Here is a 23,703-nt window from a genome sequence, read left to right on the forward strand (position 1 = left end):
GTTTGAACACTGTTTGAACACTGATACCTCACATGTGGGTGCAACTTGCATATGCGTTCGCATCTGCGCGCGAGCTAACAGGGACGGGGCGCTTTAATTAATTTATCCTATTTTATCTTTCATTTTTTTATTTTTACACTGTCCTTTTAAAAAAAAAAAATGTGTTCACTTTTATTCCTAATACATGGGATGTGAACATCCCTTGTAATAGAAATAAGCATGACATGATCTCTTAATGTGAGATCTGGGGTCAAAAAGACCTCAGATCTCACATCTACACTAAAAAAATGAAAAAAAAACAGTCATTTTTTTTCATGATGAAAAAAATGGGCTCTTTAAGGCCGTTGCTAGAAAGCGACGTATGACGTCACTCCAGTCCTCCAAGGTCATAGAGTCGAATGGGGGCCATCTTGCCCTCACTGGACTTCCTGCCTAAGAGGAAAGCGGACCGGGTAGTTTTCCCTGCTACTGACAGCACCGGTAAGCGGGGAAAATGATCAGGAAGCAGCGGGAGGGGTGCACCTCTCCTGCTACCCATAAAGGTTATCCTGCGGTGAATCCGGCGCTGGGACCACCCTTATGTTAAAGCAGACCACCCGCCATTTAAAAAATACTGGGGTTATGGCAGCTATCTGCTGCCATAACCCCGGTATTTAACGTCAAAATACCGATGTAAATACATGGTGGGCGGTCTGTAAGTGGTTAAAAAAAATGGGGATCTTAGAGAAGGCCTAACCTATTTGCCAAGATTTTATGTCGTTCTGTTTCCCCCCACTTATGTACCTTTCCTATTGTCTAAACAGAGCATGCAAGGATTATTTGCAGCTCTGCACAGTGTTCCTTTAACTTTTATTCTTTCAAAAAATTGATAAAAACGGTTGAAACAGGAAGAAAAAATGGGGGAGCAGTGCGGTGATCCCACCGGTCTGTACTGCACACCAGCCACTGCATTACAATGCAGCAGCTGGTGTGAATGGACCCTTAGTCTCGGTTCACACTAGGTCGCTCCGACTTCGGGGGCGACCTGTGAAGTCGCATGCACCGCGACTTCGGCGTGACTTGCACGGACTTCATATAATGAATGTCTATGCAAGTCGCTCCGAGGTCGCCCCGAAGTAGTACAGGACCCTTTTTCTAAGTCGGAGCGACTTGTGTCACTCCTATTAGAACCGGTCCTGTAGCACTGCATGGACCGCGACGGACCGCGACTTGTCAGGCTGACAAGTCGCCTGACAAGTCGCGGTAGTGTGAATGGACACTTAGACTTAAGTTCTCTGTTCTGTCTGAAAAATAAGTCTCCTGTTCATAACTGACAAAGAGGTATAAACAGAAAGCTTAGTCATGTCATACCTATTTTTACATCTATGGTTTTATTTTAGAATGCCTTGTATTTTTTTTCCCTAAGACTACAAAGTATTCTCTGATTGTAAGAGGAGGGATGGTGACATCATCTCCACCCTGTCCAATCAGAGAATGCTTTGTATTCATTGAAAAATTATACAAGGCTTATATGAATGGTGGATGTCCTGAGTGAATGACCCCTTGTGGTCAGTGTGCAGAGGGGAAAATCACGTCTCTCATTGTATGGAGCGCGGGCTATTACAATGGTTTACAGCACACTGAAATCAATGCCATGCTAATAATTGTTGGCAAATAAAATCTTGAAGTAAAAAAGCTTTCATCGCTAGTGTATCACTAGGTTTGAACAAAACGTTTTAGTGGGAGTTGGGTTTTAATTCACTTGCAATAGGGTTGATTTACTACAGGTAAATAGGGTGTTCACTTTGCAAGGGAAGTTGCTCCAGAGCTTAGTGAATGAGCTGAAGCTCTGCTGCTAACTTCCTTCATCCAATCATGTGCAGGCAAAAATGCTGTTCTTTTATTGTCCTTGGACATGATTAAAGTGATTGTAAATGATTACCTTGTAAAACAATCCATTCAGTTAAAAATAGAAATGAAAAGCAAAACATTTTTGTATAGATATAAAAAAAAAAACAAATATGTTTTTATTCCCTTTTTTATAAGTTATCACATTCCCTCTGTTCTCAGATGCATAATAGCTGAGAGGAAGAGCAGGAGCACACTGAGCTTTCCAGCAAATGGTTGAGTGGGTGTGCGAGGTGGGGGGGGGAGGCGGTGTGTCCAGACAAGTGTGAACATTGGAAGAGCAGGCTGAGATCCCCACACAACTAGACAACTGACCATGGTGTGTTCTAGTGCTTAGTGTGCTCAGTTTTTACTTGGAAAGCAGAGGGAGACTGGCAGGATCACCAGGGATTTCACTCAAAGGGAGCAATACAAAAAGAACAGGATACTTTTTCAAGTACATGATGCAGCAGGCACATATAAGGAATAGGAAATGTTGGGGTAACACTTTAACCACTTCAGCTCCGGAAGCTTTTACCCCCTTAATGACCAGGCCATTTGTTGCGATTCGGCACTGTTACTTTAACTAAAAATTGCGCGGTCGTGCGACGCTGTACCCAAATACAATTGATGTCCTTTTTTCCCACAAATAAAGCTTTCTTTTGGTGGTATTTGATCACCTCTGCGGTTTTTAGATTTTGCGCTATAAACAAAAAAAGAGCAACAATTTTGAAAAAAAAAGCCATATTTTTTACTTTGTGCTATAAAACATTCCCAATAAAAAATTTAAAAAAATAAATTTTTTTTATCAGTTTAGGCCAATTTGTATTCTGCTACATGTTTTTGGTAAATATAAATTCCAAAAACCATATTTTAATTGGCTTACGCAAAAGTTATAGCTTTTACAAACTACGGAATAGATTTTTGGAATTTTTATTTATTTTTTTGTTTTTATTAGTAATGGCGGCGATCAGTGATTTTAACAGGACTGCGACATTGCAGCAGACAGATTGGACCCCTAACTGACATTTTTGACACTTTTTGGGGACCAGTGACATTAATACAGTAATCAGTGCTAAATAGTATGCACTGTTACTGTATAAATGACACTGGCAGGGAAGGGGCTAACACTGGGGGTGATCAAAGGGGGTTAATGTGTGCCTAAATATTCTTGCTCACTGTGTGGGGGAATGGTTCTGTGACAGGCACAGAGAGATCAGGGTTTCCGCTTAGCTGAAACTTCTGATCTCTCCCTGCCTGTCTGACAGAAGACCCACCTGCTTTGTTTACATATGCAGGCGGGTCTTCTGTCAGTTTATATGACGACTGCGGGAGGGCGACGGCGATCACCGCCGCTCCTCCCGTGGCCTGCCTCCCGCTGTGTCCAAACACAGCTGGAGCGTGGCTACGGCGGCGCACACGCGCCGCCAATACCTCACACATGAAATCACGTAGTATTATGTGATTTTGCGCAGCCGAATAATACTACGGTGTGCGGTCGGCAAGAGTATTCTTTGCTAAGTAAAACTACACCACATTCACTAAGCTCTGAAGAAAATTCCCTTGCAAAGTGAACAGACTATTTGCCTTTAGTAGATGAACCTTAATGGATAGCAGCTACATGTTTATGGTGATATGAACTGTCAGGTTTAGGCAGCTATTAACAACATTAAAAAACCCAAATAAAATACATGATGTTTTTTTCTTGCTTACCATTGAAAAAGATCGTTCATGTGACTCAGCCCTTACGAAAGTACAAGGAGGGCTGCATGCCCTGGAAATATTGTTCTCAGTGGTTTCTTGGATATTCTGTACTGGCTCATATAGATTGTCCATGGAACCTTCCTGAAAAATAACAATACACAGAGAACTTGTATAAAATATCACTTCACTTGGCAATTAATACTGCTTCTTATCTTAGCAAATTTGTAGCCTAATGCCTCGTACACACGTGCAGATCGTCGGCCGAACGATCGGCCGTCTTTTGTCCCTGGGCTGTCGTGTCTGTTGAAAAGTGCAAAAGACTGCACAAGAATTTTGTCCGCCGACTACAGCCGACTGCAGAAGTGATGTCATGTGATGGTTAACTTTCCCTGTGTTTTTTCTTTTCTGAGCATGCCCAGTCTTGCAAATCTGCTGTCTGTCGGCCGAATTCTGTATTGACTGGCGAACAATCGGCCGCTCTGGTGTCGGCATCCAAAAATTTTAATGCTTGCACGACAGATTCTTTTCGGCCGAAAGTGCGCTGTTGGCTGTCGGAAGCATCATACTAACAAGCCGAAAATCGGCCGATCGTTCGGCGGCCGAACATTTTCGGCCGACAATCTGCACGTGTGTACGGGGCATAAGAGGGAGATAAAGACACTGACACTTGGCCACAGTATGTATTCATAGGAAGATCATGGCATGCTATGGTGGAAGACGGTATAAATACTCAAGGACACACTAATGAACTCCAGGTGCTTGTAAAACAGTGCATGCCGAATATCAGGTGTGTCCAGCATTCAGCTAATCATAAACAATTATTGACCCTTGTGTTAAAATTTATCTTTATGGGAGGACCTGTTTGGGGACAGGGCAAGTTGGTTGGTACCCAAGACCAAAGTGAATGGAACAGTTATTATTTGGTGAAGTAAAAAAAAAAAAACAAAACAGGTAGAGAACAGCGGAAAAGTATTTGCTTAACAGTCTCAAAGCAATTTGGTATCAGCGTCTTCTTGACACAGGCATCACAGAAGCACTTAGCAATGTCAGTGGCACAGCGGAATAGTTCCATCACTTAAAGAGTCACCTCAAAAAGGCTTACATTACTAGAGCAGCATCTGGTTAGAGAAGGGTGGCGGTTAGGCGGAGTAGCAGTGTGAGCGGTACTTAGCAGACCGATGGCAAGATCCTTGTCACAGCTCCAGAAATGGTGGAACCAGCAGAGGTGTTCTTACTCTGCTCCTCCTCATAAGGAACCTTTCCCTAGGACTAGATGTGCTGTTCCTAACCAGCATGGATCCTGTCCCTACTCAATGCACTTTACTAGTGCGCACCACCTGCAGTGGGGCTTTTTTTTAGCATCGCCCTTACCAAAAATGGCCACTGAGGTCCTCCAGTGTTGCAGTCGGTCCACTGCTCCCCTAGTGACACCTACAGAGGCTTCAGAGGAACACAGTTCCATCATCTTCCATTCCCCTCTGTACAGGGGTCAGCAACACAGCACCACCTACAGAGGTGAGGATAAGCTGCACCTTGCTTACATGATAACCTAGTCCAGTGATGGCGAACCTTGGCACCCCAGATGTTTTGGAACTACATTTCCCATGATGCTCATGAACTCAGCAGTGTAGTTGAGCATCATGGGAAATATAGTTTCAAAACATCTGGGGTGCCAAGGTTCGCCATCACTGAGTCCTAGTCCCCCTAAGGCCCCTAAGCAGAGGAGTAGTTGTTAGGCTCCGGGTGTAGAAACAAGATGCACAGTAGTAGTATGATCCTTACTCTTATGGCCCCATTGAAGCAAGAGGAAAAGAACAGCAAATATAATGCCCAATAGAATTTCCAAAGAAGGATCACCTGCTGTTCAGTTGCCTAGATTTCTGTTTTTCAGAGTTGCCAGCTCTGCCCCCTAACTGGTAAGCCTTTCTTATCTTGTTGCAGCATAAAAGCCTAACCCTTATACTGCAGCTTCTGCAATGCAATATTGAAAAATTGGAGTGACGGAGGGAATTAGGAGAATAGATTTGGGAATTTGGGTTCAGAGACCTGACCAACAGTCCCTAAATCCCCCTATAGACATAAGGATGTTTGAATCTAAAACACAATCCAACCATTTACAGGGTGGCAAATCTAATGCTGCAGAATGCACTATGCTAGGCTGGCTCCAACAAGTATGTCAGTGCAGAACGGATGAAAAGGAACAACGTCAGTAGGTGCCTCCATGTACTGTCTTTCAATTCCCAAGCATCTACAACATTGTCTAACATAGAGCCCATAGAGGGTTAACCTTGAGTACAGATCTCCATTGCAATGCCCAGTATGTCCCCACACTCCCTTGGTCAGACTGTTAAAATAATCATTGTCCTATTAGGTACCAGTATGCCTTCAAGAGATGTCAACAGCTTGGTGCTACTTTACGTATGAATAGCAATAAACAGAACTAAAAAAAAAGAAGACATTTTATCAACTTTGTATAAATAAAAATGCCAAATTGTAAGTATACAAGCTAGCTTCAAGCAGTGAGATCTTTGCTGTTGGTCTTTAAAGGTCCAATTACAGTGGGGAAAATAATTATTTGATCCCCTGCAGATTTTGTAAGTTTGCCCGCTTACAAAGAAATTAAGGGTCTATAATTGTTATAAAAAAAAATCCAGAAAAAGACAAAAATCCAGAAAAAGACACATGATACAAATGTTATAAATGGAGATGCAGTTCAGTGAGTAAAATAAATATTTCATCCCCTACCAACCAACAATAATTCTGGCTCCCACAGACTGGCTACAGTATGTGCTTGTGTGGTACATAGATTAGTCCTGTTAATTTAAGAAGGCACTCCTAACGACAACTCGTTATATGTATAAAAGTCACCTGTCCACAGAATCTCCTTCCATTCACACCTCACCATCATAGGCAAGATCACAAGAGCTGTCAAAGAACGTCAGGGATAAGATTGTAGACCTGCACAAGCCTGGAATGGGCTACAAAACCATCAGCAAATACAAGAAACAAATAATATGGCGCTCTATAGTGGACCATAAAATGCATTGATTGAATATCCACCCGCAGCTGTGAGGAACACATGGGTACCTTAATGGTCCCACTACCCAGGAAAAAACAACAAAAGAACCTCTTCATGAAGCGCTGGGGAATGTAGATTTGTACAGCCCAATCATAGTCCATGTGCTCACACTTTCTGGCTGTTATTTGTAGTTCCACAGAATGGAAACAGTCACCATGGATGATAATGATAAAAGGTTTAAAGTCAAATTGAGATTAAAATCCCAGACAACTGGGAATGGCTGTAGGCAATGTATAACAAAGAAACAATTTATTTATGAACCATCATCCTGAGCAATGATCACCGTAGGACTACACATATCAGAAACCCAAACACTGAATGGAAGGCAGGAATGGATCGGCCCGGGAAGAAACCGACCTGTTTCCACAGTGTGATCAGCTGTGTCTCTGAAGTGTGTTACAGTATGAAGACCCTATGTGATGTCTTGAAGGTGAAAATTTTTTTACATTTTTGGCCAATTTGTTTTCTGCTACCTATGTTTGGTAAAAAAAAAATCACAATAAGTGTATTTTGATTGGTTTGCGCAAAAGTTATTGCGTTTACTAACTAAGGGAAAGATTTTTGTCATTTTTGGTGTTTTTTTTTTTAACGAGTAATGGCGGCGATCTGCGATTTTTTTGCGGGACTGCGACATTGCGGCGGACAGATCGGACCCTTGACTGACATTTTTGACACTGTTGGGGGTACCAGTGACATTACTGCAGTAATCAGTGCCAGTGGCGTAGCGTGGGTTGTCAGCGCCCGGGGCAAGGTAAGTAATTTGCGCCCCCTACACAAATCTACTAGACCACTACACTGACACCTACAGAGACCTACCTTATACCTACACTGACCTACCTGTCCATTACAGAGACCTACCTTTTACCTTCACTGACACCTACAATGACCCCCCCCCACACTGACACCTTCACTGACAACTACACTGACCCCCCCATACACTGACACCTACACTGACCCATCTACACTGACCCCCCTTACACTGACAACTTCACTGACTACCCCTACATTCCCACATACACTGAGGCCTACACTGACAACTACACTGACACCTACACTGACCCCCCCCCTAACACTGACACCACACACTGACTCCCCTACACTGACCCCCCTACACCAAGACCTACACTGACACCCCCTACACTGACCCCCGCATACACTGACACCCACCCATACACTGACACCTACACTGACCCCCCCCATACACTGACACCTACACTGACCCCCCATACACTGACACCCCCTACACTGACCCACACACTGAACTCCCCATACACTGACCCCCCCATACACTGACACCCCCATACACTGACACCCCCATACACTGACACCCCCTACACTGACACCCCCTACACTGACCCACACACTGAACCCCCCATACACTGACACCCCCACTGACCCCTCATACACTGACACCCCCTACACTGACACCACACACTGACTCCCCTACACTGACCCCCCTACACCAAGACCTACACTGACCCCCATACACTGACACCCCCTACACTGACACCCCCATACACTGACCCCTACATACACTGACCCCCCATACACTGCCCCCCATACACTGACAACTATACTGACCCCCCTTACACTGACAACTTCACTAACCCCCCTACACTGACCCCCCTTACACCGACAACTACACTGACAACTACACTAACCCCCCTTCACTGACCACCCCTACATTCCCACATACACTGAGACCTACACTGACAACTACACTGACCCCCCCTTTCACTGACACCACACACCGACTCCCCTACACTGACCCCCCTACACTAAGACCTACACTGACCCCCCTTACACTGACACCACACCCCGACTCCCCTACACTGACCCCCCTACACTAAGACCTACACTGACCCCCTTTACACTGACACCACACACCGACTCCCCTACACTGACCCCCCTACACTAAGACCTACACTGACCCCCCTTACACTGACACCACACACCGACTCCCCTACACTGACCCCCCTACACTAAGACCTACACTGACCCCCCTTACACTGACACCACACACCGACTCCCCTACACTGACCCCCCTACACTAAGACCTACACTGACCCCCTTTACACTGACACCACACACCGACTCCCCTACACTGACCCCCCTACACTAAGACCTACACTGACCCCCCTTACACTGACACCACACACCGACTCCCCTACACTGACCCCCCTACACTAAGACCTACACTGACCCCCCTTACACTGACACCACACACCGACTCCCCTACACTGACCCCCCTACACTAGACCTACACTGACCCCCCTTAAACTGACAACTACACTGACCCCCTTCACTGACCCCCACCCATACACTGACACCTACACTGACCCCTACACTGACCCCCCCCTATACACTGACACCCCCATACACTGACCCTTGCACTAACCCCCCCCATACACTGACACCTCATACACTGACACCCCCATACACTGATACCTACATGGACCCCTACACTGACCCCCCCCCTATACACTGACACCTACAATTACCCCCCCCCCATACACTGACACCTACACTGACCCCCCATACACTGACACCCCCTACACACTGGCCCCTCCCCATACACTGACACCCCCTACACACTGCCCACCCCATACACTGACACCTACACTGACCCCCCCCATACACTGACACCCCCCTACACTGACACCTACACTGACCCCCCCCATACACTGACACCCCCCTACACTAACACCCCCCTACACTGACCTATCTCCCCCCTCCCATGTCCACTTCCCTGGGCTCCCGGAGCAGCACATCACTCACCTCTTTCTGTGTCCACACACTGGGGACTTGAGGAGGCGATCTGGAGCAGAGGAGAGACACAGCGTGTCAGCAGCAGCAGCCAGCGTGGAGGCAGCTGGTCCAGACAGCAGGGAGAGACTCCAAGAGCGGCGCTGCACATGCACAGAGCCACCGGTGTTGGCTGCCATCTTCACCCACGACCAGCCCCGCCCCCTGGCCGCACATGACACCTTCAGCGTCCGCCGCTCGTCCTGCACAAACAGGCAGTAAAGGAGCCAAGTGCAGGAAAGAGCGGGCGGGCGCCGGACGAGCACTGTCACAATAAAGGGATGGGGACATCTTGCGGATGACGGGCGTGGAATGCGCCCCCCCTAAATGTTGCGCCCGGTGCGAGTGGCCCCCTCTGCACCCCCCACGCTACGCCACTGATCAGTGCTATATATATGCACTGTTACTGTAAAAATGACACTGGCAGGGAAGGGGTTAATTTTATTGGAGAGGAAGGGGTTAATGTATGCCTGGTGCTTACTGACGTGTGTGGGGGGGAGGTGACTGAGTGAGTCAGGGACAGATCGGATGTTCAGCTATGCTAGATTCCCAGACGATCGGGGAAGAGCAGCGGCGATCGCCGCCGCTCCTCCCCTGGCCCGACTCCCGCTGTGACTGAAAACAGTGGGAGCGTGCCTCCGGCGGCGCGCGAGCGCCGCCTACAGGGGGAGGAGTCTAGCGACGTAGTACTACGTCGCTAGACGATAACCAGCCACGTTGCTGCAGTAGCAGCAACGTGAGCAGACGTTATGTGGTTAAAAAGGCAACACCACTTCTGCCACAGACTTGACTAAAGGATTCTTGGTGAAGAGTAGTAAAAAGTCCCCACTGCTGACCTACTGAGTGCGGGATGAAGACAAGGACAGGGCGCATACCTCCCACCCAGCATGGATGGTGTAAACTGAGTCTGAGCAGAGGCCGGTTCCATGCCCCACTGGAGACTCTTCTCCCCTCCCGCTGTCCCAGCTCCCCCCAACCGTCCCCTGCTGGCCAGGTCGGGAACCCAGATTCGACCAGTGAGTAGAGAGTACCTGGAGCGGAGCTTCAGCCTGGAATGGGGGTCAGGAGGAGGCCGGGAAGAGGGAGGGTGGGAGGGGGGCTGAGTCCCTGCACCATGGGCCTCTGGTTTGTACTTGCCCCCTGGGCCAAAATTTGCCAGTCAGCCCCTGCCCGCAATCCACACCGAAGCCAAACAGCAAGCATGGAAGCTGGAAGTAGGCGGTCCTGCTGTAGGTGGAGTCCCAGAGATGGAATAGGTCCGACTGAACAACCCGTGTAGGGAAATGTCAAACAGGAATGATGGATCCAATGCAATTACATAGCTGTCACCTTGACAAATTTATGGCGGGAGCTGAAACTTTGAGTTGCCAAGCGACAGCCAAGAAACTTTAAAAATTTAGAGATCTGTAAAGAAGAGTGAACCAAAATCTCTCCTGAGATGTGTGCAAATCTGGAAACCAACTACACGTCACAATGACACGTCATACCTCTGTGCTTGCCAACAAGGGTTTCTATACCAAGTACTAAGTCATGTTTTGCTTGGGATCAAATACTTATTTTACCCACTGAACTGCAACTCAATTTATAACATTTGTAGCATGTGGTTTTTTTTTGTGGATTTTTGGTTGATATTCTGTCACTATCATTTAAAATACATCAATGATAAAAATTATAGAGCCTTTATTTCTTTGTAGGTGGGCAAACTTAGAAAATCTGCAGGGGATCAAAAAATTATTTTCCAGACTGTACTAACAATTTTACTCGCATGTCATCTGACAAATCACGTTGATTTTTTTTTCCTCTTTCATTTAATGTTCACTCATGCAGTAAATCCTGTTTTACCTTTTTTCATTATTCAGAGATCCAGTCCCATAACCCAATCAATTGGTTCCTATACCCCCAAGGTGTCTAGATACCCCTTGATTTAGAGCGCCTATGTTATATGGTACTGTAAACACACACATGAGGCGGGGTGTTTTATCAGCATGAGGTCAGGCATTTGTCAGAGCAGAAACTGGACCTCTCACCTCTGAATGCCAGGGCCCTATTATCATCCTCAGATTGTGTCAGATAAGCTAAGAAATAGGAACTCATCAATTTTTTTTTCATAAATCAGTAAGCCTGCACATTTATGTAATTAACCACTTTACCACCGGAGGATTTTCCTGCTTTACGTCCCGGCCACTTTTTGCAACTTGGCACTGTGCAAATTTAACTGACAATTGCACGGTCATGCAATGCCGTACCCAAACGAAATTGACATCCTTTTTTTCCCACAAACAGAGCTTTTTTTTGGTGGTAATTGATCACCTCTGCGCTTTTCATTGTTTGCGATATTAATAAAAAAAGAGCGACAATTTTGAAAAAATAACAATATTTTTCTACTTTGACAGTTAAAAAATATCCAATATATTACATTTTTGTCATATATTTAGGCCAAAATGTATTTAGCTACATGTCTTTGACAAAAAAATTCTCAATGAGCGTATTTTAACTGCTTTAAGACCGGAAGATTTTACCCCATTCCTGACCAGGCCATATTTTGCGATTAGGCACTGTGTTACTTTAACAGACAATTGCGCAGTCGTGCGATGCTGTATCCAAATTACATTAATGTCTCTTTTTTCCCCACAAATGGAGCTTTCTTTTGGTGGTATTTGATCACCTGTACGATTTTTACTTTTTGCGCTATAAACAAAAAAACAGTGACAATTTTGGAAAAATAACAATATTTTTCACATTTTTTTTTTTTTTTATATGAAATTCCCCAGAAAAAAATTAAAAATCAACATTTTTTAACATTTTAGGCCAATTTGTTTTCTGCTACCTATGTTTGGTAAAGAAAAAAGCAATAAGTGTACTTTGATTGGTTTGCACAAAAGTTATCGCAGCTACTAACTACGGGAAAGATTTGTGTCATTTTTATTGTTTTTTTTTTTAACTAGTAATGGCGGCGATCTGCGATTTTCTTTTGCAGGACTGCGACATTGCGGCGGACAGATCGGAGCCTTGACTGACATTTTTGATACTTTTGGGGGGACCAGTGACATTACTACAGTAATCAGTGCTATAAATATGCACTGTTACTGTAATAATGGCACTGGCAGGGAAGGGGATAACTTTATTGGTGATCAAGGGGTTAAATGTATGCCTGGTGCTTACTGACGTGTGTGGGGGGAGGGGATTGTGTGACACAGGCACAGATCGCAGGTTCAGCTATGCTGAATCCTGTAATCTGTCCCTGCCTGTCACATGGGAGATCCGCCCGCTTTGTTTACACAAACGGGCGGATTGCCTCACTCGATCCCCGACGATCGGGGAAGAGTGGCGGTGATCACTGCCTCTCCTCCCCTGGCCCGACTCCCGCTGTGTCTGAACACAGCGGGAGCGAGCCCCCGGCGGCACGCGCGCGCCGCCCAGATGGGATAGGTCTACGTCGCTGGACGGAATCGAGCCACTTTGCCGCAGTACCCTCAATGTGAGTGGTCGGCAAGTGGTTAACTATTCCGGCACCTTTATATCCCTTTTAAGGGCTGAAGCAATTCAGCTTTGAGCCTATCAATTTAAAAATCACTTAGAATAGTAAAGTAATATTTTACCTTCCACCCATTCCAGAGCTTTTTTTCTCAGAAAATAGGTACAGGAACTCCACTATGACTCCCCAAACCTCCCTTCCTCCCCCCCTTCCCACACACACACACACACACACACGCATGCATACTCCAAACCGCATCAAATAGTGGGCTTGGTCTAATTTCACTAACAGTGGGAGGGTTTTAAGGAGGCATTAAATACCAGGAGTGCATTACGTACAGAGTGCAGAGTTTGGGGGTAAGTTACATACATATGCAGAGTTCAGGGGTGCGCTGCATACATAGTACAGAGTTCAGCCTTCTTCCACAGCTGCTTACCTATGCATTCCCTATCCACATCTCACTTTCACAACTCCTAAGCTCTTGCCTCTGCATGCAACCCCCGCTCCAATGCCCCCATCTTCTCCCCACTTCCTTTCAAGCTCTGCCATCTTCCACATGTCTCACTTTTGTTGCAGTATTAAGCAGAAGCACCCAGCCACATCTAGTACTTCCCCGCACATTGTAGTTGGCTCTGCCTCTCTCACTTGTGGGGAAATCATCCACTGGGGTTGTCAACATCTGCACTGCAACCTGGCCACTGCATCTCCCTTGTCCCCATCCTTCACTCAGTGGGAGACACTCAGGAGATCAGATCTGTGACACAATGTCACTTGTAAACACAGAAGAAGTAGTGAGCATGGAGCAGAGGGCCTGAGCCAAAGGTGGTGGAACTAAGTTCCACCAAGTTTCAGCTGAAAAAAAGCCCTGAGCCATTCCATAGAAAAAATCATATCATACTAGTTTGATAACTTTGGAATGTTTGGAACAAAGTAAGGCAAAATGAATTGCAGCGAAATACTTTATTAGGGAGGGGGTTGGGATCTGGGGGGCCCCCTTGTTACAGTGGGTGTCCAGATTCCGATAAGCCCCCTGCCCGCTGACCCCCACAACCACCACCCAGGGTTGTCGGGAAGAGGCCCATGTACTCATCAACATGGGGACAAGGTGCTTTGGAATGGGGGGTGCAGAGCTCCCCCTCAAGAACCTCAGAGCTCAAGTTGCACCACAAGTCAGATCTGATCCGACTTGTGATGCGACTTCCATGCAAATCAAGAGGCTCCCATAGGGAACCATTGATTTTCACATAAAAAAAAACGTATAACGTGGCTTAATGCTGTACTGGCAACATTAATCAGCCCTTAGCAGCGTCAGACGTTTTTACAGCTCCGACGCTGGTCATCAGAACACACAGGCCCTGGGTTCTTTTTTTGCAGCTTAAAAACGCCTATGCCAATTGGAGCTCCTAAAAGCCGGTGTGTGCATGAGGCCAAAGAATAACAGGGAGGGCCGTTTTTAGGCTGCAAAAAAAATGTCTGACGCTCCTAAAAGCAGCTGCAAAAACACTCTGTGTGTAAGGGGCCTTAGAGAACTATTTATACATGTTTTTAGACAACTGACACATCTTTCCCCCAGGACTCACACATCCTGGATAAAATTTGTGTGAAAACAACTATAAGTAGACTCCCTTAGTGTATATGTTACAGGCAATATGTGAAATCAGGCATTCTATAGAATTCCTAGGCAATGTATGAAGTGCCCTGTAAATAAAAAAAAAAAAATATATATATATATATACATATGCATACACTATATATATAAGCATTGTGGATACCTAGGCATGTTACTCATTTTTTGAAAAATGCTCATAATGTATGTACGTTAATATATTTATATATATATATATATATATATATATATATACACAGTATCTCACAAAAGTGAGTACACCCCTCACATTTTTGTAAATATTTTATTATATCTTTTAATGTGACAGCACTGAAGAAATGACACTTTGCTACAATGTAAAGTAGTGAGTGTACATAACAGTGTAAATTTACTGTCCCCTCAAAATAACACAAAAGTGAGTACACCCCTAAGTGAAAATATCCAATTTGGGCCCAATTAGCCATTTTCCCTCCCAAGTGTCATGTGACGCATTAGTGTTACAAGGTCTCAGGTGTGAATGGGGAGCAGGTGTGTTAAATTTGGTGTTATCGCTCTCACTCTCTCATACTGGTCACTGGAAGTTCAACATGGCACCTCATGGCAAAGAACTCTCTGAGGATCTGAAAAAAAGAATTGTTGCTCTACATAAAGATGGCCTAGGCTATAAGAAGATTGCCAAGACTCTGAAACTGAGCTGCAGCACGGTGGCCAAGACCATACAGAGGTTTAACAGGACAGATTCCACTCAAAACAGGCCTCGCCAAGGTCGACCAAAGAAGTTGAGTGCACGTGCTCAGCGTCATATCCAGAGGTTGTCTTTGGGAAATAGACATATGAGTGCTGCCAGCATTGCTGCAGAGGTTGAAGGGGTGGGGGGTCAGCCTGTCAGTGCTCAGACCATAGGTCGCACACTGTATGAAATTGGGCTGCATGGCTGTCGTCCCAGAAGAAAGCCTCTTATAAAGATGATGCACAATAAAGCCCGCAAACAGTTTGTTAAAGACAAGCAGACTAAGGACATGGATTAATGGAACCATATCCTGTGGTCTGATGAGACCAAGATAAACTTATTTTGTTCAGATGGTGTCAAGCATGTGTGGCGGCAACCAGGTGAGGAGTACAAAGACAAGTGTGTGTTGCCAGCAGGTCAAGCATGGTGGTGGGAGAGTCACGGTCTGGGGCTGTATGAGTGCTGCCGGCACTGGAGAGCTACAGTTCATTGAGGGAACAGTGAATTCCAACATGTACTGTCACATACTGAAGCAGAGCATGATCCCCTCCCTGGGCCGAAGGGCAGTATTCCAACATGATAACGACCCCAAACACACCTCAAAGACGACCACTGCCTTGCTAAAGAAGCTGAGGGTAAAGGTGATGGACTGGCCAAGCATGACCTAAACCCTATTGAGCATCTCTGGGGCATCCTCAAATGGAAGATGGAGGAGCGCAAGGTCTCTAACATCGACCAGCTCCGTGATGTCATCATGGAGGAGTGGAAGAGGACTCCAGTGGCAACCTGTGAAGCTCTGGTGAACTCCATGCCCAAGAGGGTTAAGGCAGTGCTGGAAAATAATGGTCGCCACACAAAATATTGACACATTGGGCCCAATTTGGAAATTTTCACTAAGGGGTGTACTCACTTTTGTTGCCAGAGGTTTAGACATTAATGACTGTGTGTTGAGTTATCTTCAGGGGGACAGCAAATTTACACTGTTATACAAGCTGTACACTCACTACTTTACATTGGAGCAAAGTGTCATTTTTTCAGTGTTGTCACATAAAAAGATATAATTAAATCTTTACAAAAGTGTGAGCGGTGTACTCACTTTTGTAAGATACTAATATATATATATATATATATATATATATATATATATATATATATATACTATATTACCAAAATTATTGGGGTGCCTGCCTTTATACGCACATGAACTTTTATGGCATCCCAGTCTTAGTCCGTAGGGTTTAATATTGAGTTGGCCCACCCTTTGCAGCAGTGGCGGAGCCAGAGGGTTAGCTGGGGTGTCAATTGACACCCCAGAAAAAGTCCCTGCCACCCCTGTTGCCACCCCGATCCAGGCTGACAGCGGAGGAATCACAGGCAGTGGTGGGATGGGATCAGCCGGTTCGCAGAACCGGCTGATCCCTCTAAGCTGGCGGCCAGGGTCAGGGAGCAGCAGAACAGTGCGTCCCGAAGCCGAGCCCGCCCATTCTGTGACAATAGCGAATGAAAATTCGCTATTGTCACATGGATCCTCCTCCGGCCAATCAGGGAGCGGGTCCTCCCGCTTCCTGATTGGCCGAATGGCAAATGCCGTGCCATTGGTCGAGGAGGCGCCGGCGGGAGGACTGAGAAGATGCAGGGAGCCGCGGACCGATGAGAAGCTGCTGTGATGACCGTCCGTCCGTGAGGTAAGTAAGCCGGTCTCATGGGGGGGGGGGGGGGGACGACGACGCTGGCACTCTGCAATGATTGCGGGCAAATGCTGTGGCACTCTGCAATAATCATTGGGGGCATTGCTGTGGCACTCTGCAATAATCATTGGGGGCATTGCTGGCACTCTGCAATAATCATTGGGGGCATTGCTGTGGCACTCTGCAATAATCATTGGGGGCATTGCTGGCACTCTGCAATAATCATTGGGGGCATTGCTGGCACTCTGCAATAATCATTGGGGGCATTGCTGGCACTCTGCAATAATCATTGGGGGCATTGCTGTCTCACTGCAATAATCATTGGGGGCATTGCTGTCTCACTCTGCAATAATCATTGGGGGCATTTCTGTGGCACTCTGCAATAATCATTGGGGGCATTTCTGTGGCACTCTGCAATAATCATTGGGGGCATTTCTGTCTCACTCTGCAATAATCATTGGGGGCATTGCTGTGGCACTCTGCAATAATCATTGGGGGCATTGCTGTGGCACTCTGCAATAATCATTGGGGGCAAGGCTGTGGCACTCTGCAATAATCATTGGGGGCATTGCTGTGGCACTCTGCAATAATCATTGGGGGCAAGGCTGTGGCACTCTGCAATAATCATTGGGGGCATTGCTGTGGCACTCTGCAATAATCATTGGGTGCATTGCTGTGGCACTCTGCAATAATCATTGGGGGCAAGGCTGTGGCACTCTGCAATAATCATTGGGGGCATTGCTGTCTCACTCTGCAATAATCATTGGGGGCATTTCTGTGGCACTCTGCAATAATCATTGGGGGCATTGCTGTCTCACTCTGCAATAATCATTGGGGGCATTGCTGTCTCACTCTGCAATAATCATTGGGGGCAAGGCTGTGGCACTCTGCAATAATCATTGGGGGCATTTCTGTGGCACTCTGCAATAATCATTGGGGGCATTGCTGTGGCACTCTGCAATAATCATTGGGTGCATTGCTGTGGCACTCTGCAATAATCATTGGGGGCAAGGCTGTGGCACTCTGCAATAATCATTGGGGGCATTGCTGTCTCACTCTGCAATAATCATTGGGGGCATTTCTGTGGCACTCTGCAATAATCATTGGGGGCATTTCTGTGGCACTCTGCAATAATCATTGGGGGCATTGCTGTCTCCCTCTGCAATAATCATTGGGGGCATTGCTGTCTCACTCTGCAATAATCATTGGGGGCAAGGCTGTGGCACTCTGCAATAATCATTGGGGGCATTTCTGTGGCACTCTGCAATAATCATTGGGGGCATTGCTGTGGCACTCTGCAATAATCATTGGGGGCATTGCTGTGGCACTCTGCAATAATCATTGGGTGCATTGCTGTCTCACTCTGCAATAATCATTGGGGGCATTGCTGTCTCACTCTGCAATAATCATTGGGGGCATTGCTGTCTCACTCTGCAATAATCATTGGGGGCAAGGCTGTGGCACTCTGCAATAATCATTGGGGGCATTTCTGTGGCACTCTGCAATAATCATTGGGGGCATTGCTGTGGCACTCTGCAATAATCATTGGGGGCATTTCTGTGGCACTCTGCAATAATCATTGGGGGCATTGCTGTGGCACTCTGCAATAATCATTGGGTGCATTGCTGTGGCACTCTGCAATAATCATTGGGGGCAAACCTGTATCCTGTCTGTATCCTCTGATCACCACCACCTGTATCCTGTCTTTACTAGTAATGGCAGCGATCATTAGAGGGACTGCGACATTGCGGTGGACGAATCTGACACTAAATTACACTTTGTATATTGACCCCCCAAAATAATACCTAGCCACCCCTTTGCCACCCCTGTTTTAAAAGTCTAGCTCCGCCACTGCTTTGCAGTTATAACAGCTCCAACTCTTCTGATAAGGCTGTCCAAAAGGTGTAGTATTGTGTCTATGGGAATGTTTGACCATTCTTCCAGAAGTGCATTTGTGAGGTCAGGCATTGATGTTGGATGGGAAGACTCGCTCAAATTCATCCCAAAGGGTCAGGACAGGCCAGTCAAGTTTCTCCACCCCAAACTTGCTCATTCATGTCTTTATGGACCTTGCTTTGTGCACTGGTGCGTAGTCATGTTGGAACAGGAAGGGGTCATCCCCAAACTGTTACCACAAAGTTGGGAGCATGAAATTGTCCAAAATATCTTGGTATGCTGACGTCTTAAGAGTTTCCTTCACTGGAACTAAGGAACTAAGCCCAAGCCCTAAAAAATGATTATTAATTTGGATCAGTGCACAAAGTAAGGTCCATAAAGACAAGGATGAACGAGTTTGGGTTGGAGAAACTTGACTGGCCTGAACAGAGTCCTGACCTCAACCCAACAGAACACCCTTGGGATTAATTAGATTGAGATTGCGAGCCAGGCCTTCCTGTCCAACATTAGTGATGTCGCGAACCTAAAATTCGCCGTTCTCGAACGGCGAACGCGAACGCTAAGTTCGCCGGGAACTGTCCGCCGGCGAACAGTTCTATACATCTCTATCCAACATCAGTGCCTGATCTTACATATGCGCTTCTGGAAAAATAGTCAAACATTCCCATAGACATGTAAAATAAAATTAAAATAAATACATAAAATAAAAAAATAGTGAGGGTGCCTTTTGGCACAAAAACCATTAACTCCAAAACATTTAGCAAACATTTCACCAACATTTCTTTCTGGTAAATGAAAAATTTAGCTTACCCTAATGCCTCGTACACATGTTCAGATAATCGTACGATAAAACTCGCTTTCGACCTGATCGCACGATAATCTGATCATTGAACACAGCTTTCGACAGCCGATCATGACAGTTTGTCCAACAAAATCTGAAGGGACAAACAGGAAAACTTCTGTTGTACCATAGTCTAGCGAACAACAATCGTTTAATCAGTACACTATGTGTCCGCTAAAAATCGATCGACAACTAAAATAGCACGGAAAAAGCCTGGCTGCCATTGTTTTTGTTTTCCACCATCTGATACGTAGCTAAGCAACCTGGCAGCTTTTCCAGAATCTTACAAAAAAAAATCATACGGTTTGTATGCATTGTTGAATTCGATGTTAGTATCACGCAACAAAATGCGAACGATAAGTCGTCCGATTATCTGAACGTGTGTGCGAGGCATTAGAATATCCTTTGTGCTCAAGCAAGCATGCAGCCAACCTTTTTCTTGTCTGTGAATTATAAGGTATAGAAGCTAAAGGACTAGCATGACAGGCAGGCAGCTAGCACATTCAGAGGGATCGCTAATAGAATTACACATTTCTATCCTGATAGGTTTCCTATAAACAAAAAGTCCATGCATAATTTGACACTACAAATAAACATACTTGACTGTGTAAGGGTAACCCCAAAACGGGTTTCAGTAACATTTTGACTGTTGAAGCCAGATCGAAAATTATATTTATTTAGACAAACATGTTTGGAGAGCAAGTCAATCACATTACATTCTGTTGGCTTAATAATCATTGCTCTACCTTCCTAAGGACTTTTATTACAATTTATACATTCTGAAGAGGGTGGCACCTATCTATCTAAGGGTTCTTTGAAGTCACATCTTGATTGAAATGCGGGATAGTTGTTCACAAAGGCTGTTTACTTCCAGTAGGGCAGTAAACAACTGGACAGGTCTTCAAGATAGCAATCTAACAACAGGAGGTATAAATGGCTTTTGAAGACAACAGCTGTTATACAATATGACTTATCATATCATGTTTGATAAATAAAATGGCTGTTCCCTTTTCCCCATCAACTTTCTTGTCATACCCCTGTTAGCGTTTATCAGCATACTAAGGGCTTAATCAACAGGTTAGAGAAGAAAACCAGAAATTATGATTTATAGTGTACAAAATGTAAGAAATAAAACAAGATAGCCATAATACTTCACTTCTGGGACCCAGAAACATTTGCACTGCCAACACTACCTTTGGTTTTATCTTGGACAGTTAGGCTAACTTGGTAAAAAGGTACAACGTTATGAGATTCCAAAACCAAACAAATGCAAAGAGAGCTCTTACAAGTAGCAACTGATTAATATAATATCATACCAAATATATCTTTTTTTGTATCTAAAAGATGAGTTTATTTTTTTGCCTGTTGAAAGTAAATAATTGTGCCACTTACCAGAGAGAAGCAGAACAGGTTCATTTTGAAATGTAGGTTAAACTCCGTTCTTTAAAGTTGAATTGTGCGGCGTTCCAATGGAAGAATGCTGATCTGTCGTGTCCTCCCAGCTGTTTGTAGATTTCTTTCTAGAGATTACAGCAAGACAAAATCCCTGCAGTAATCCATGGGACTCAGAGCCCATTATTAAATGAGACAAGCTTTCCGAGTGAACATTAGAGTCTATACCCAGCAACACAATCATCCAGAGACAAAACAAAACAACATAATTCGCCAATAACTGTGTTCTAGGGATGAAACTACAAATCAAACTCCAGAAATAATTATTAAACAACAATTAGTATGAATAGCAGAATCATTGAAATTTAGCTTCTGTTATACATAAATTGCTCCTGGGCTTTTCAAAAGGAATGAAACTCAGTTGCTATTGAGCAGCCATGACATATTGATGATTGAGGTAGAGAGAGAGGGATTCCATAGGAACAAGGAGTGTAACAGTTAGAGATATAGGGGATAGACAACAGCAAGGGTTAAAGTGACCAGTCAAGGGTGACATAAATACCCACATAATATAGGCCCTACACTATTAGCAAAGCTTACATTGATATTTACATTATTGGTATTATCTAAGAATGCCTTGCTGAAGTAGGTTTGTTTTCTAATAGCAAGTTATCAGATAGATGGAGAGATTAGAGAGATTTCGCAGTACCATGAGTTAATCTGCATGCCTAATGATAATGTTTTAAAGTGTTTTTTTTTTTTTTTTTTTGTTCAATAGAGTTTGAAATGGTTAAACCATCAGGCTTTTAAGAAGCTAGGGGATATAGTAGCTTATGGCCGTCTCCCCTCATTCTCAGTCTTACAGGTTAAATACTCCCTACCCAACTGGTATTTTTTTCGTTACGTACATCACTTCAAAGTTTGGGTTGGCAGTCATTACCCTTCAGGAAAAAGACTTGGAGTCACTGCTCCGCAATGATTCCATTACTAAGACCCACTCTGTATTGTACCAGGCTATATGTCCACCTTTTTCTGCATGCCTAAGTGCAGGAAACGATGGACAATTGATGTTCTCGACCTGGACAATTAAGACTGGGATGATGTCTGGGATTATCCCTTTCAGTACCTTGTCTCCATAAAAGATATACTGATTCAATTTAATATTGTTCACCGCATTTACTTGGTCCTGCATAGAGTGCGAAAATGTGGGCCTACTGTTTCCTCTGGTTGCTGGCGCTGTTCCAGCACACATGCAGACTTAATTTACATCTTTTGGAGTTGTCCCATTAATATTGACTCCAATTTATCTCTATGGTGATGGCCATTTCGGTTCCCTGCGATTTAAAAGTCTGCTTGCTGGGTCTGGTGAAGCCCTTAGCCCCCCCGCAAGGTTACGAGTGCTCTTGAGTATGTTGTTATATTATGCTAGAAAAAACTATATTTTTTCACTGGAAATCTCTGGTTAATTTACTGCTTGCTCTGTATAATGTTTCCTGCGGCACTAGAGGTTGTCCAACTAAATTTGACAACATTTGGAAACCGTGGTTGGAGCACCCAGAAACTATTACAGAACCGTCAGTGTGACCGTCCACCCAAGGTCCTTGTCCCAAGCCCATTTTAGGTATAGCCTCAGGGGTTGCTATTTCTTAACCACGTCTCTCTTTAAATGACAGTGCCCCACATTTAATTACCCGATTTGCAGCCTCTATCGTTGTGGAAGCTTGAAGAGCTGTTATTTCTCCTGTCCTATAATGTTGAATGCATTATTGTCTCCTTATCATATCTTACATAACTTACCATTGGACCTTTAAGCGAAACCCCCCCCACCCCCCTTCCCCAATGGTAGTTCAAGCACCCTGCTTAGTCTGTAATTGCGGAACTGTATCTATGTTATTCAGTGTAAGTGTTTTGCTTTGATTATTTTTTTGGTTTGTTTTTTTTTTTTCCTCTCTGGCAGTGATTTCTATCACTGTCTTTTGATGTAATTTGAATATTCAATAAAAATTGCTCTTAGACAACTTTAGAATGTAGGATTTCTACTGACTTTCTGTCCAGGTGACAATGATTACTAGTATAAATAGAGGGTGAATCATCGAATGGGGGACACAGATCTCAATAAAGCTTGGGAGATGGTCTAATCCTTTCCCATTCTCTCCAAACAAAGACTTTAACAAAACACATTAACACATTATGGTATGTGTTACCTAATGGTGCCTTAAATGTTTTCTCTTTTCTCTACGTAAAGATGTGTTTTCCTTTGTCTGAGAAGAAGAAGAATATTCTGTGCATTTCCCACTCGCTTTAGCATTAAAGATGAATTTAATGTATAGATATTTTAAACTGTACATAGTTACATTGGTCTAACTTGGATATACATACATACCTGGCCAAAGGCCATGGAAGATGGAAATCACTGAAGTAGACATGGCTACTCATTGATCTCCACTTGCTTCCAGGTCCCACACCAAACGGCTGCCCTGCTGCATTTTAATCACAGGGTTTGCTGCTAAACACAGGCGCCATTCGGAGAATGCTTTGCATGTTTTCAATGAATGCGTAGAATTCTCTGATTGGAGGAGGTGGAGAGGTGGGGCAGTGATGTCACACTCTCCATGTTGACC

The 23,703-nt window shown here is 44.8% G+C and overlaps 1 protein-coding gene and 1 long non-coding RNA gene across 2 annotated transcripts in view; one reads left to right on the forward strand and one right to left on the reverse strand.

The window, feature by feature from the left end:
• The window catches only part of SAMSN1 (SAM domain, SH3 domain and nuclear localization signals 1), a 178,049-nt gene extending 156,900 nt beyond the window's left edge, over nucleotides 1-21,149 (reverse strand). Inside the window, exons 1-2 of the mRNA XM_082244679.1 lie at nucleotides 21,083-21,149; nucleotides 3,580-3,711 (exon numbers count right to left, since the gene is read on the reverse strand). Of these exons, the coding sequence (XP_082100805.1) occupies nucleotides 3,580-3,711; nucleotides 21,083-21,106 (156 nt within the window). The 5' untranslated portion in view covers nucleotides 21,107-21,149. The remainder of the gene's footprint in view (nucleotides 1-3,579; nucleotides 3,712-21,082) is intronic.
• The window catches only part of LOC309545471, a 960,129-nt gene that overhangs the window by 146,202 nt on the left and 790,224 nt on the right, over nucleotides 1-23,703 (forward strand). The gene's annotated exons all lie outside the window — the stretch shown is intronic.

The sequence above is a fragment of the Pelophylax lessonae genome (genome assembly GCF_965119305.1).
Source record: "Pelophylax lessonae genome assembly, chromosome: 2".
In the NCBI taxonomy this organism is placed as follows: Eukaryota; Metazoa; Chordata; class Amphibia; order Anura; family Ranidae; genus Pelophylax; species Pelophylax lessonae.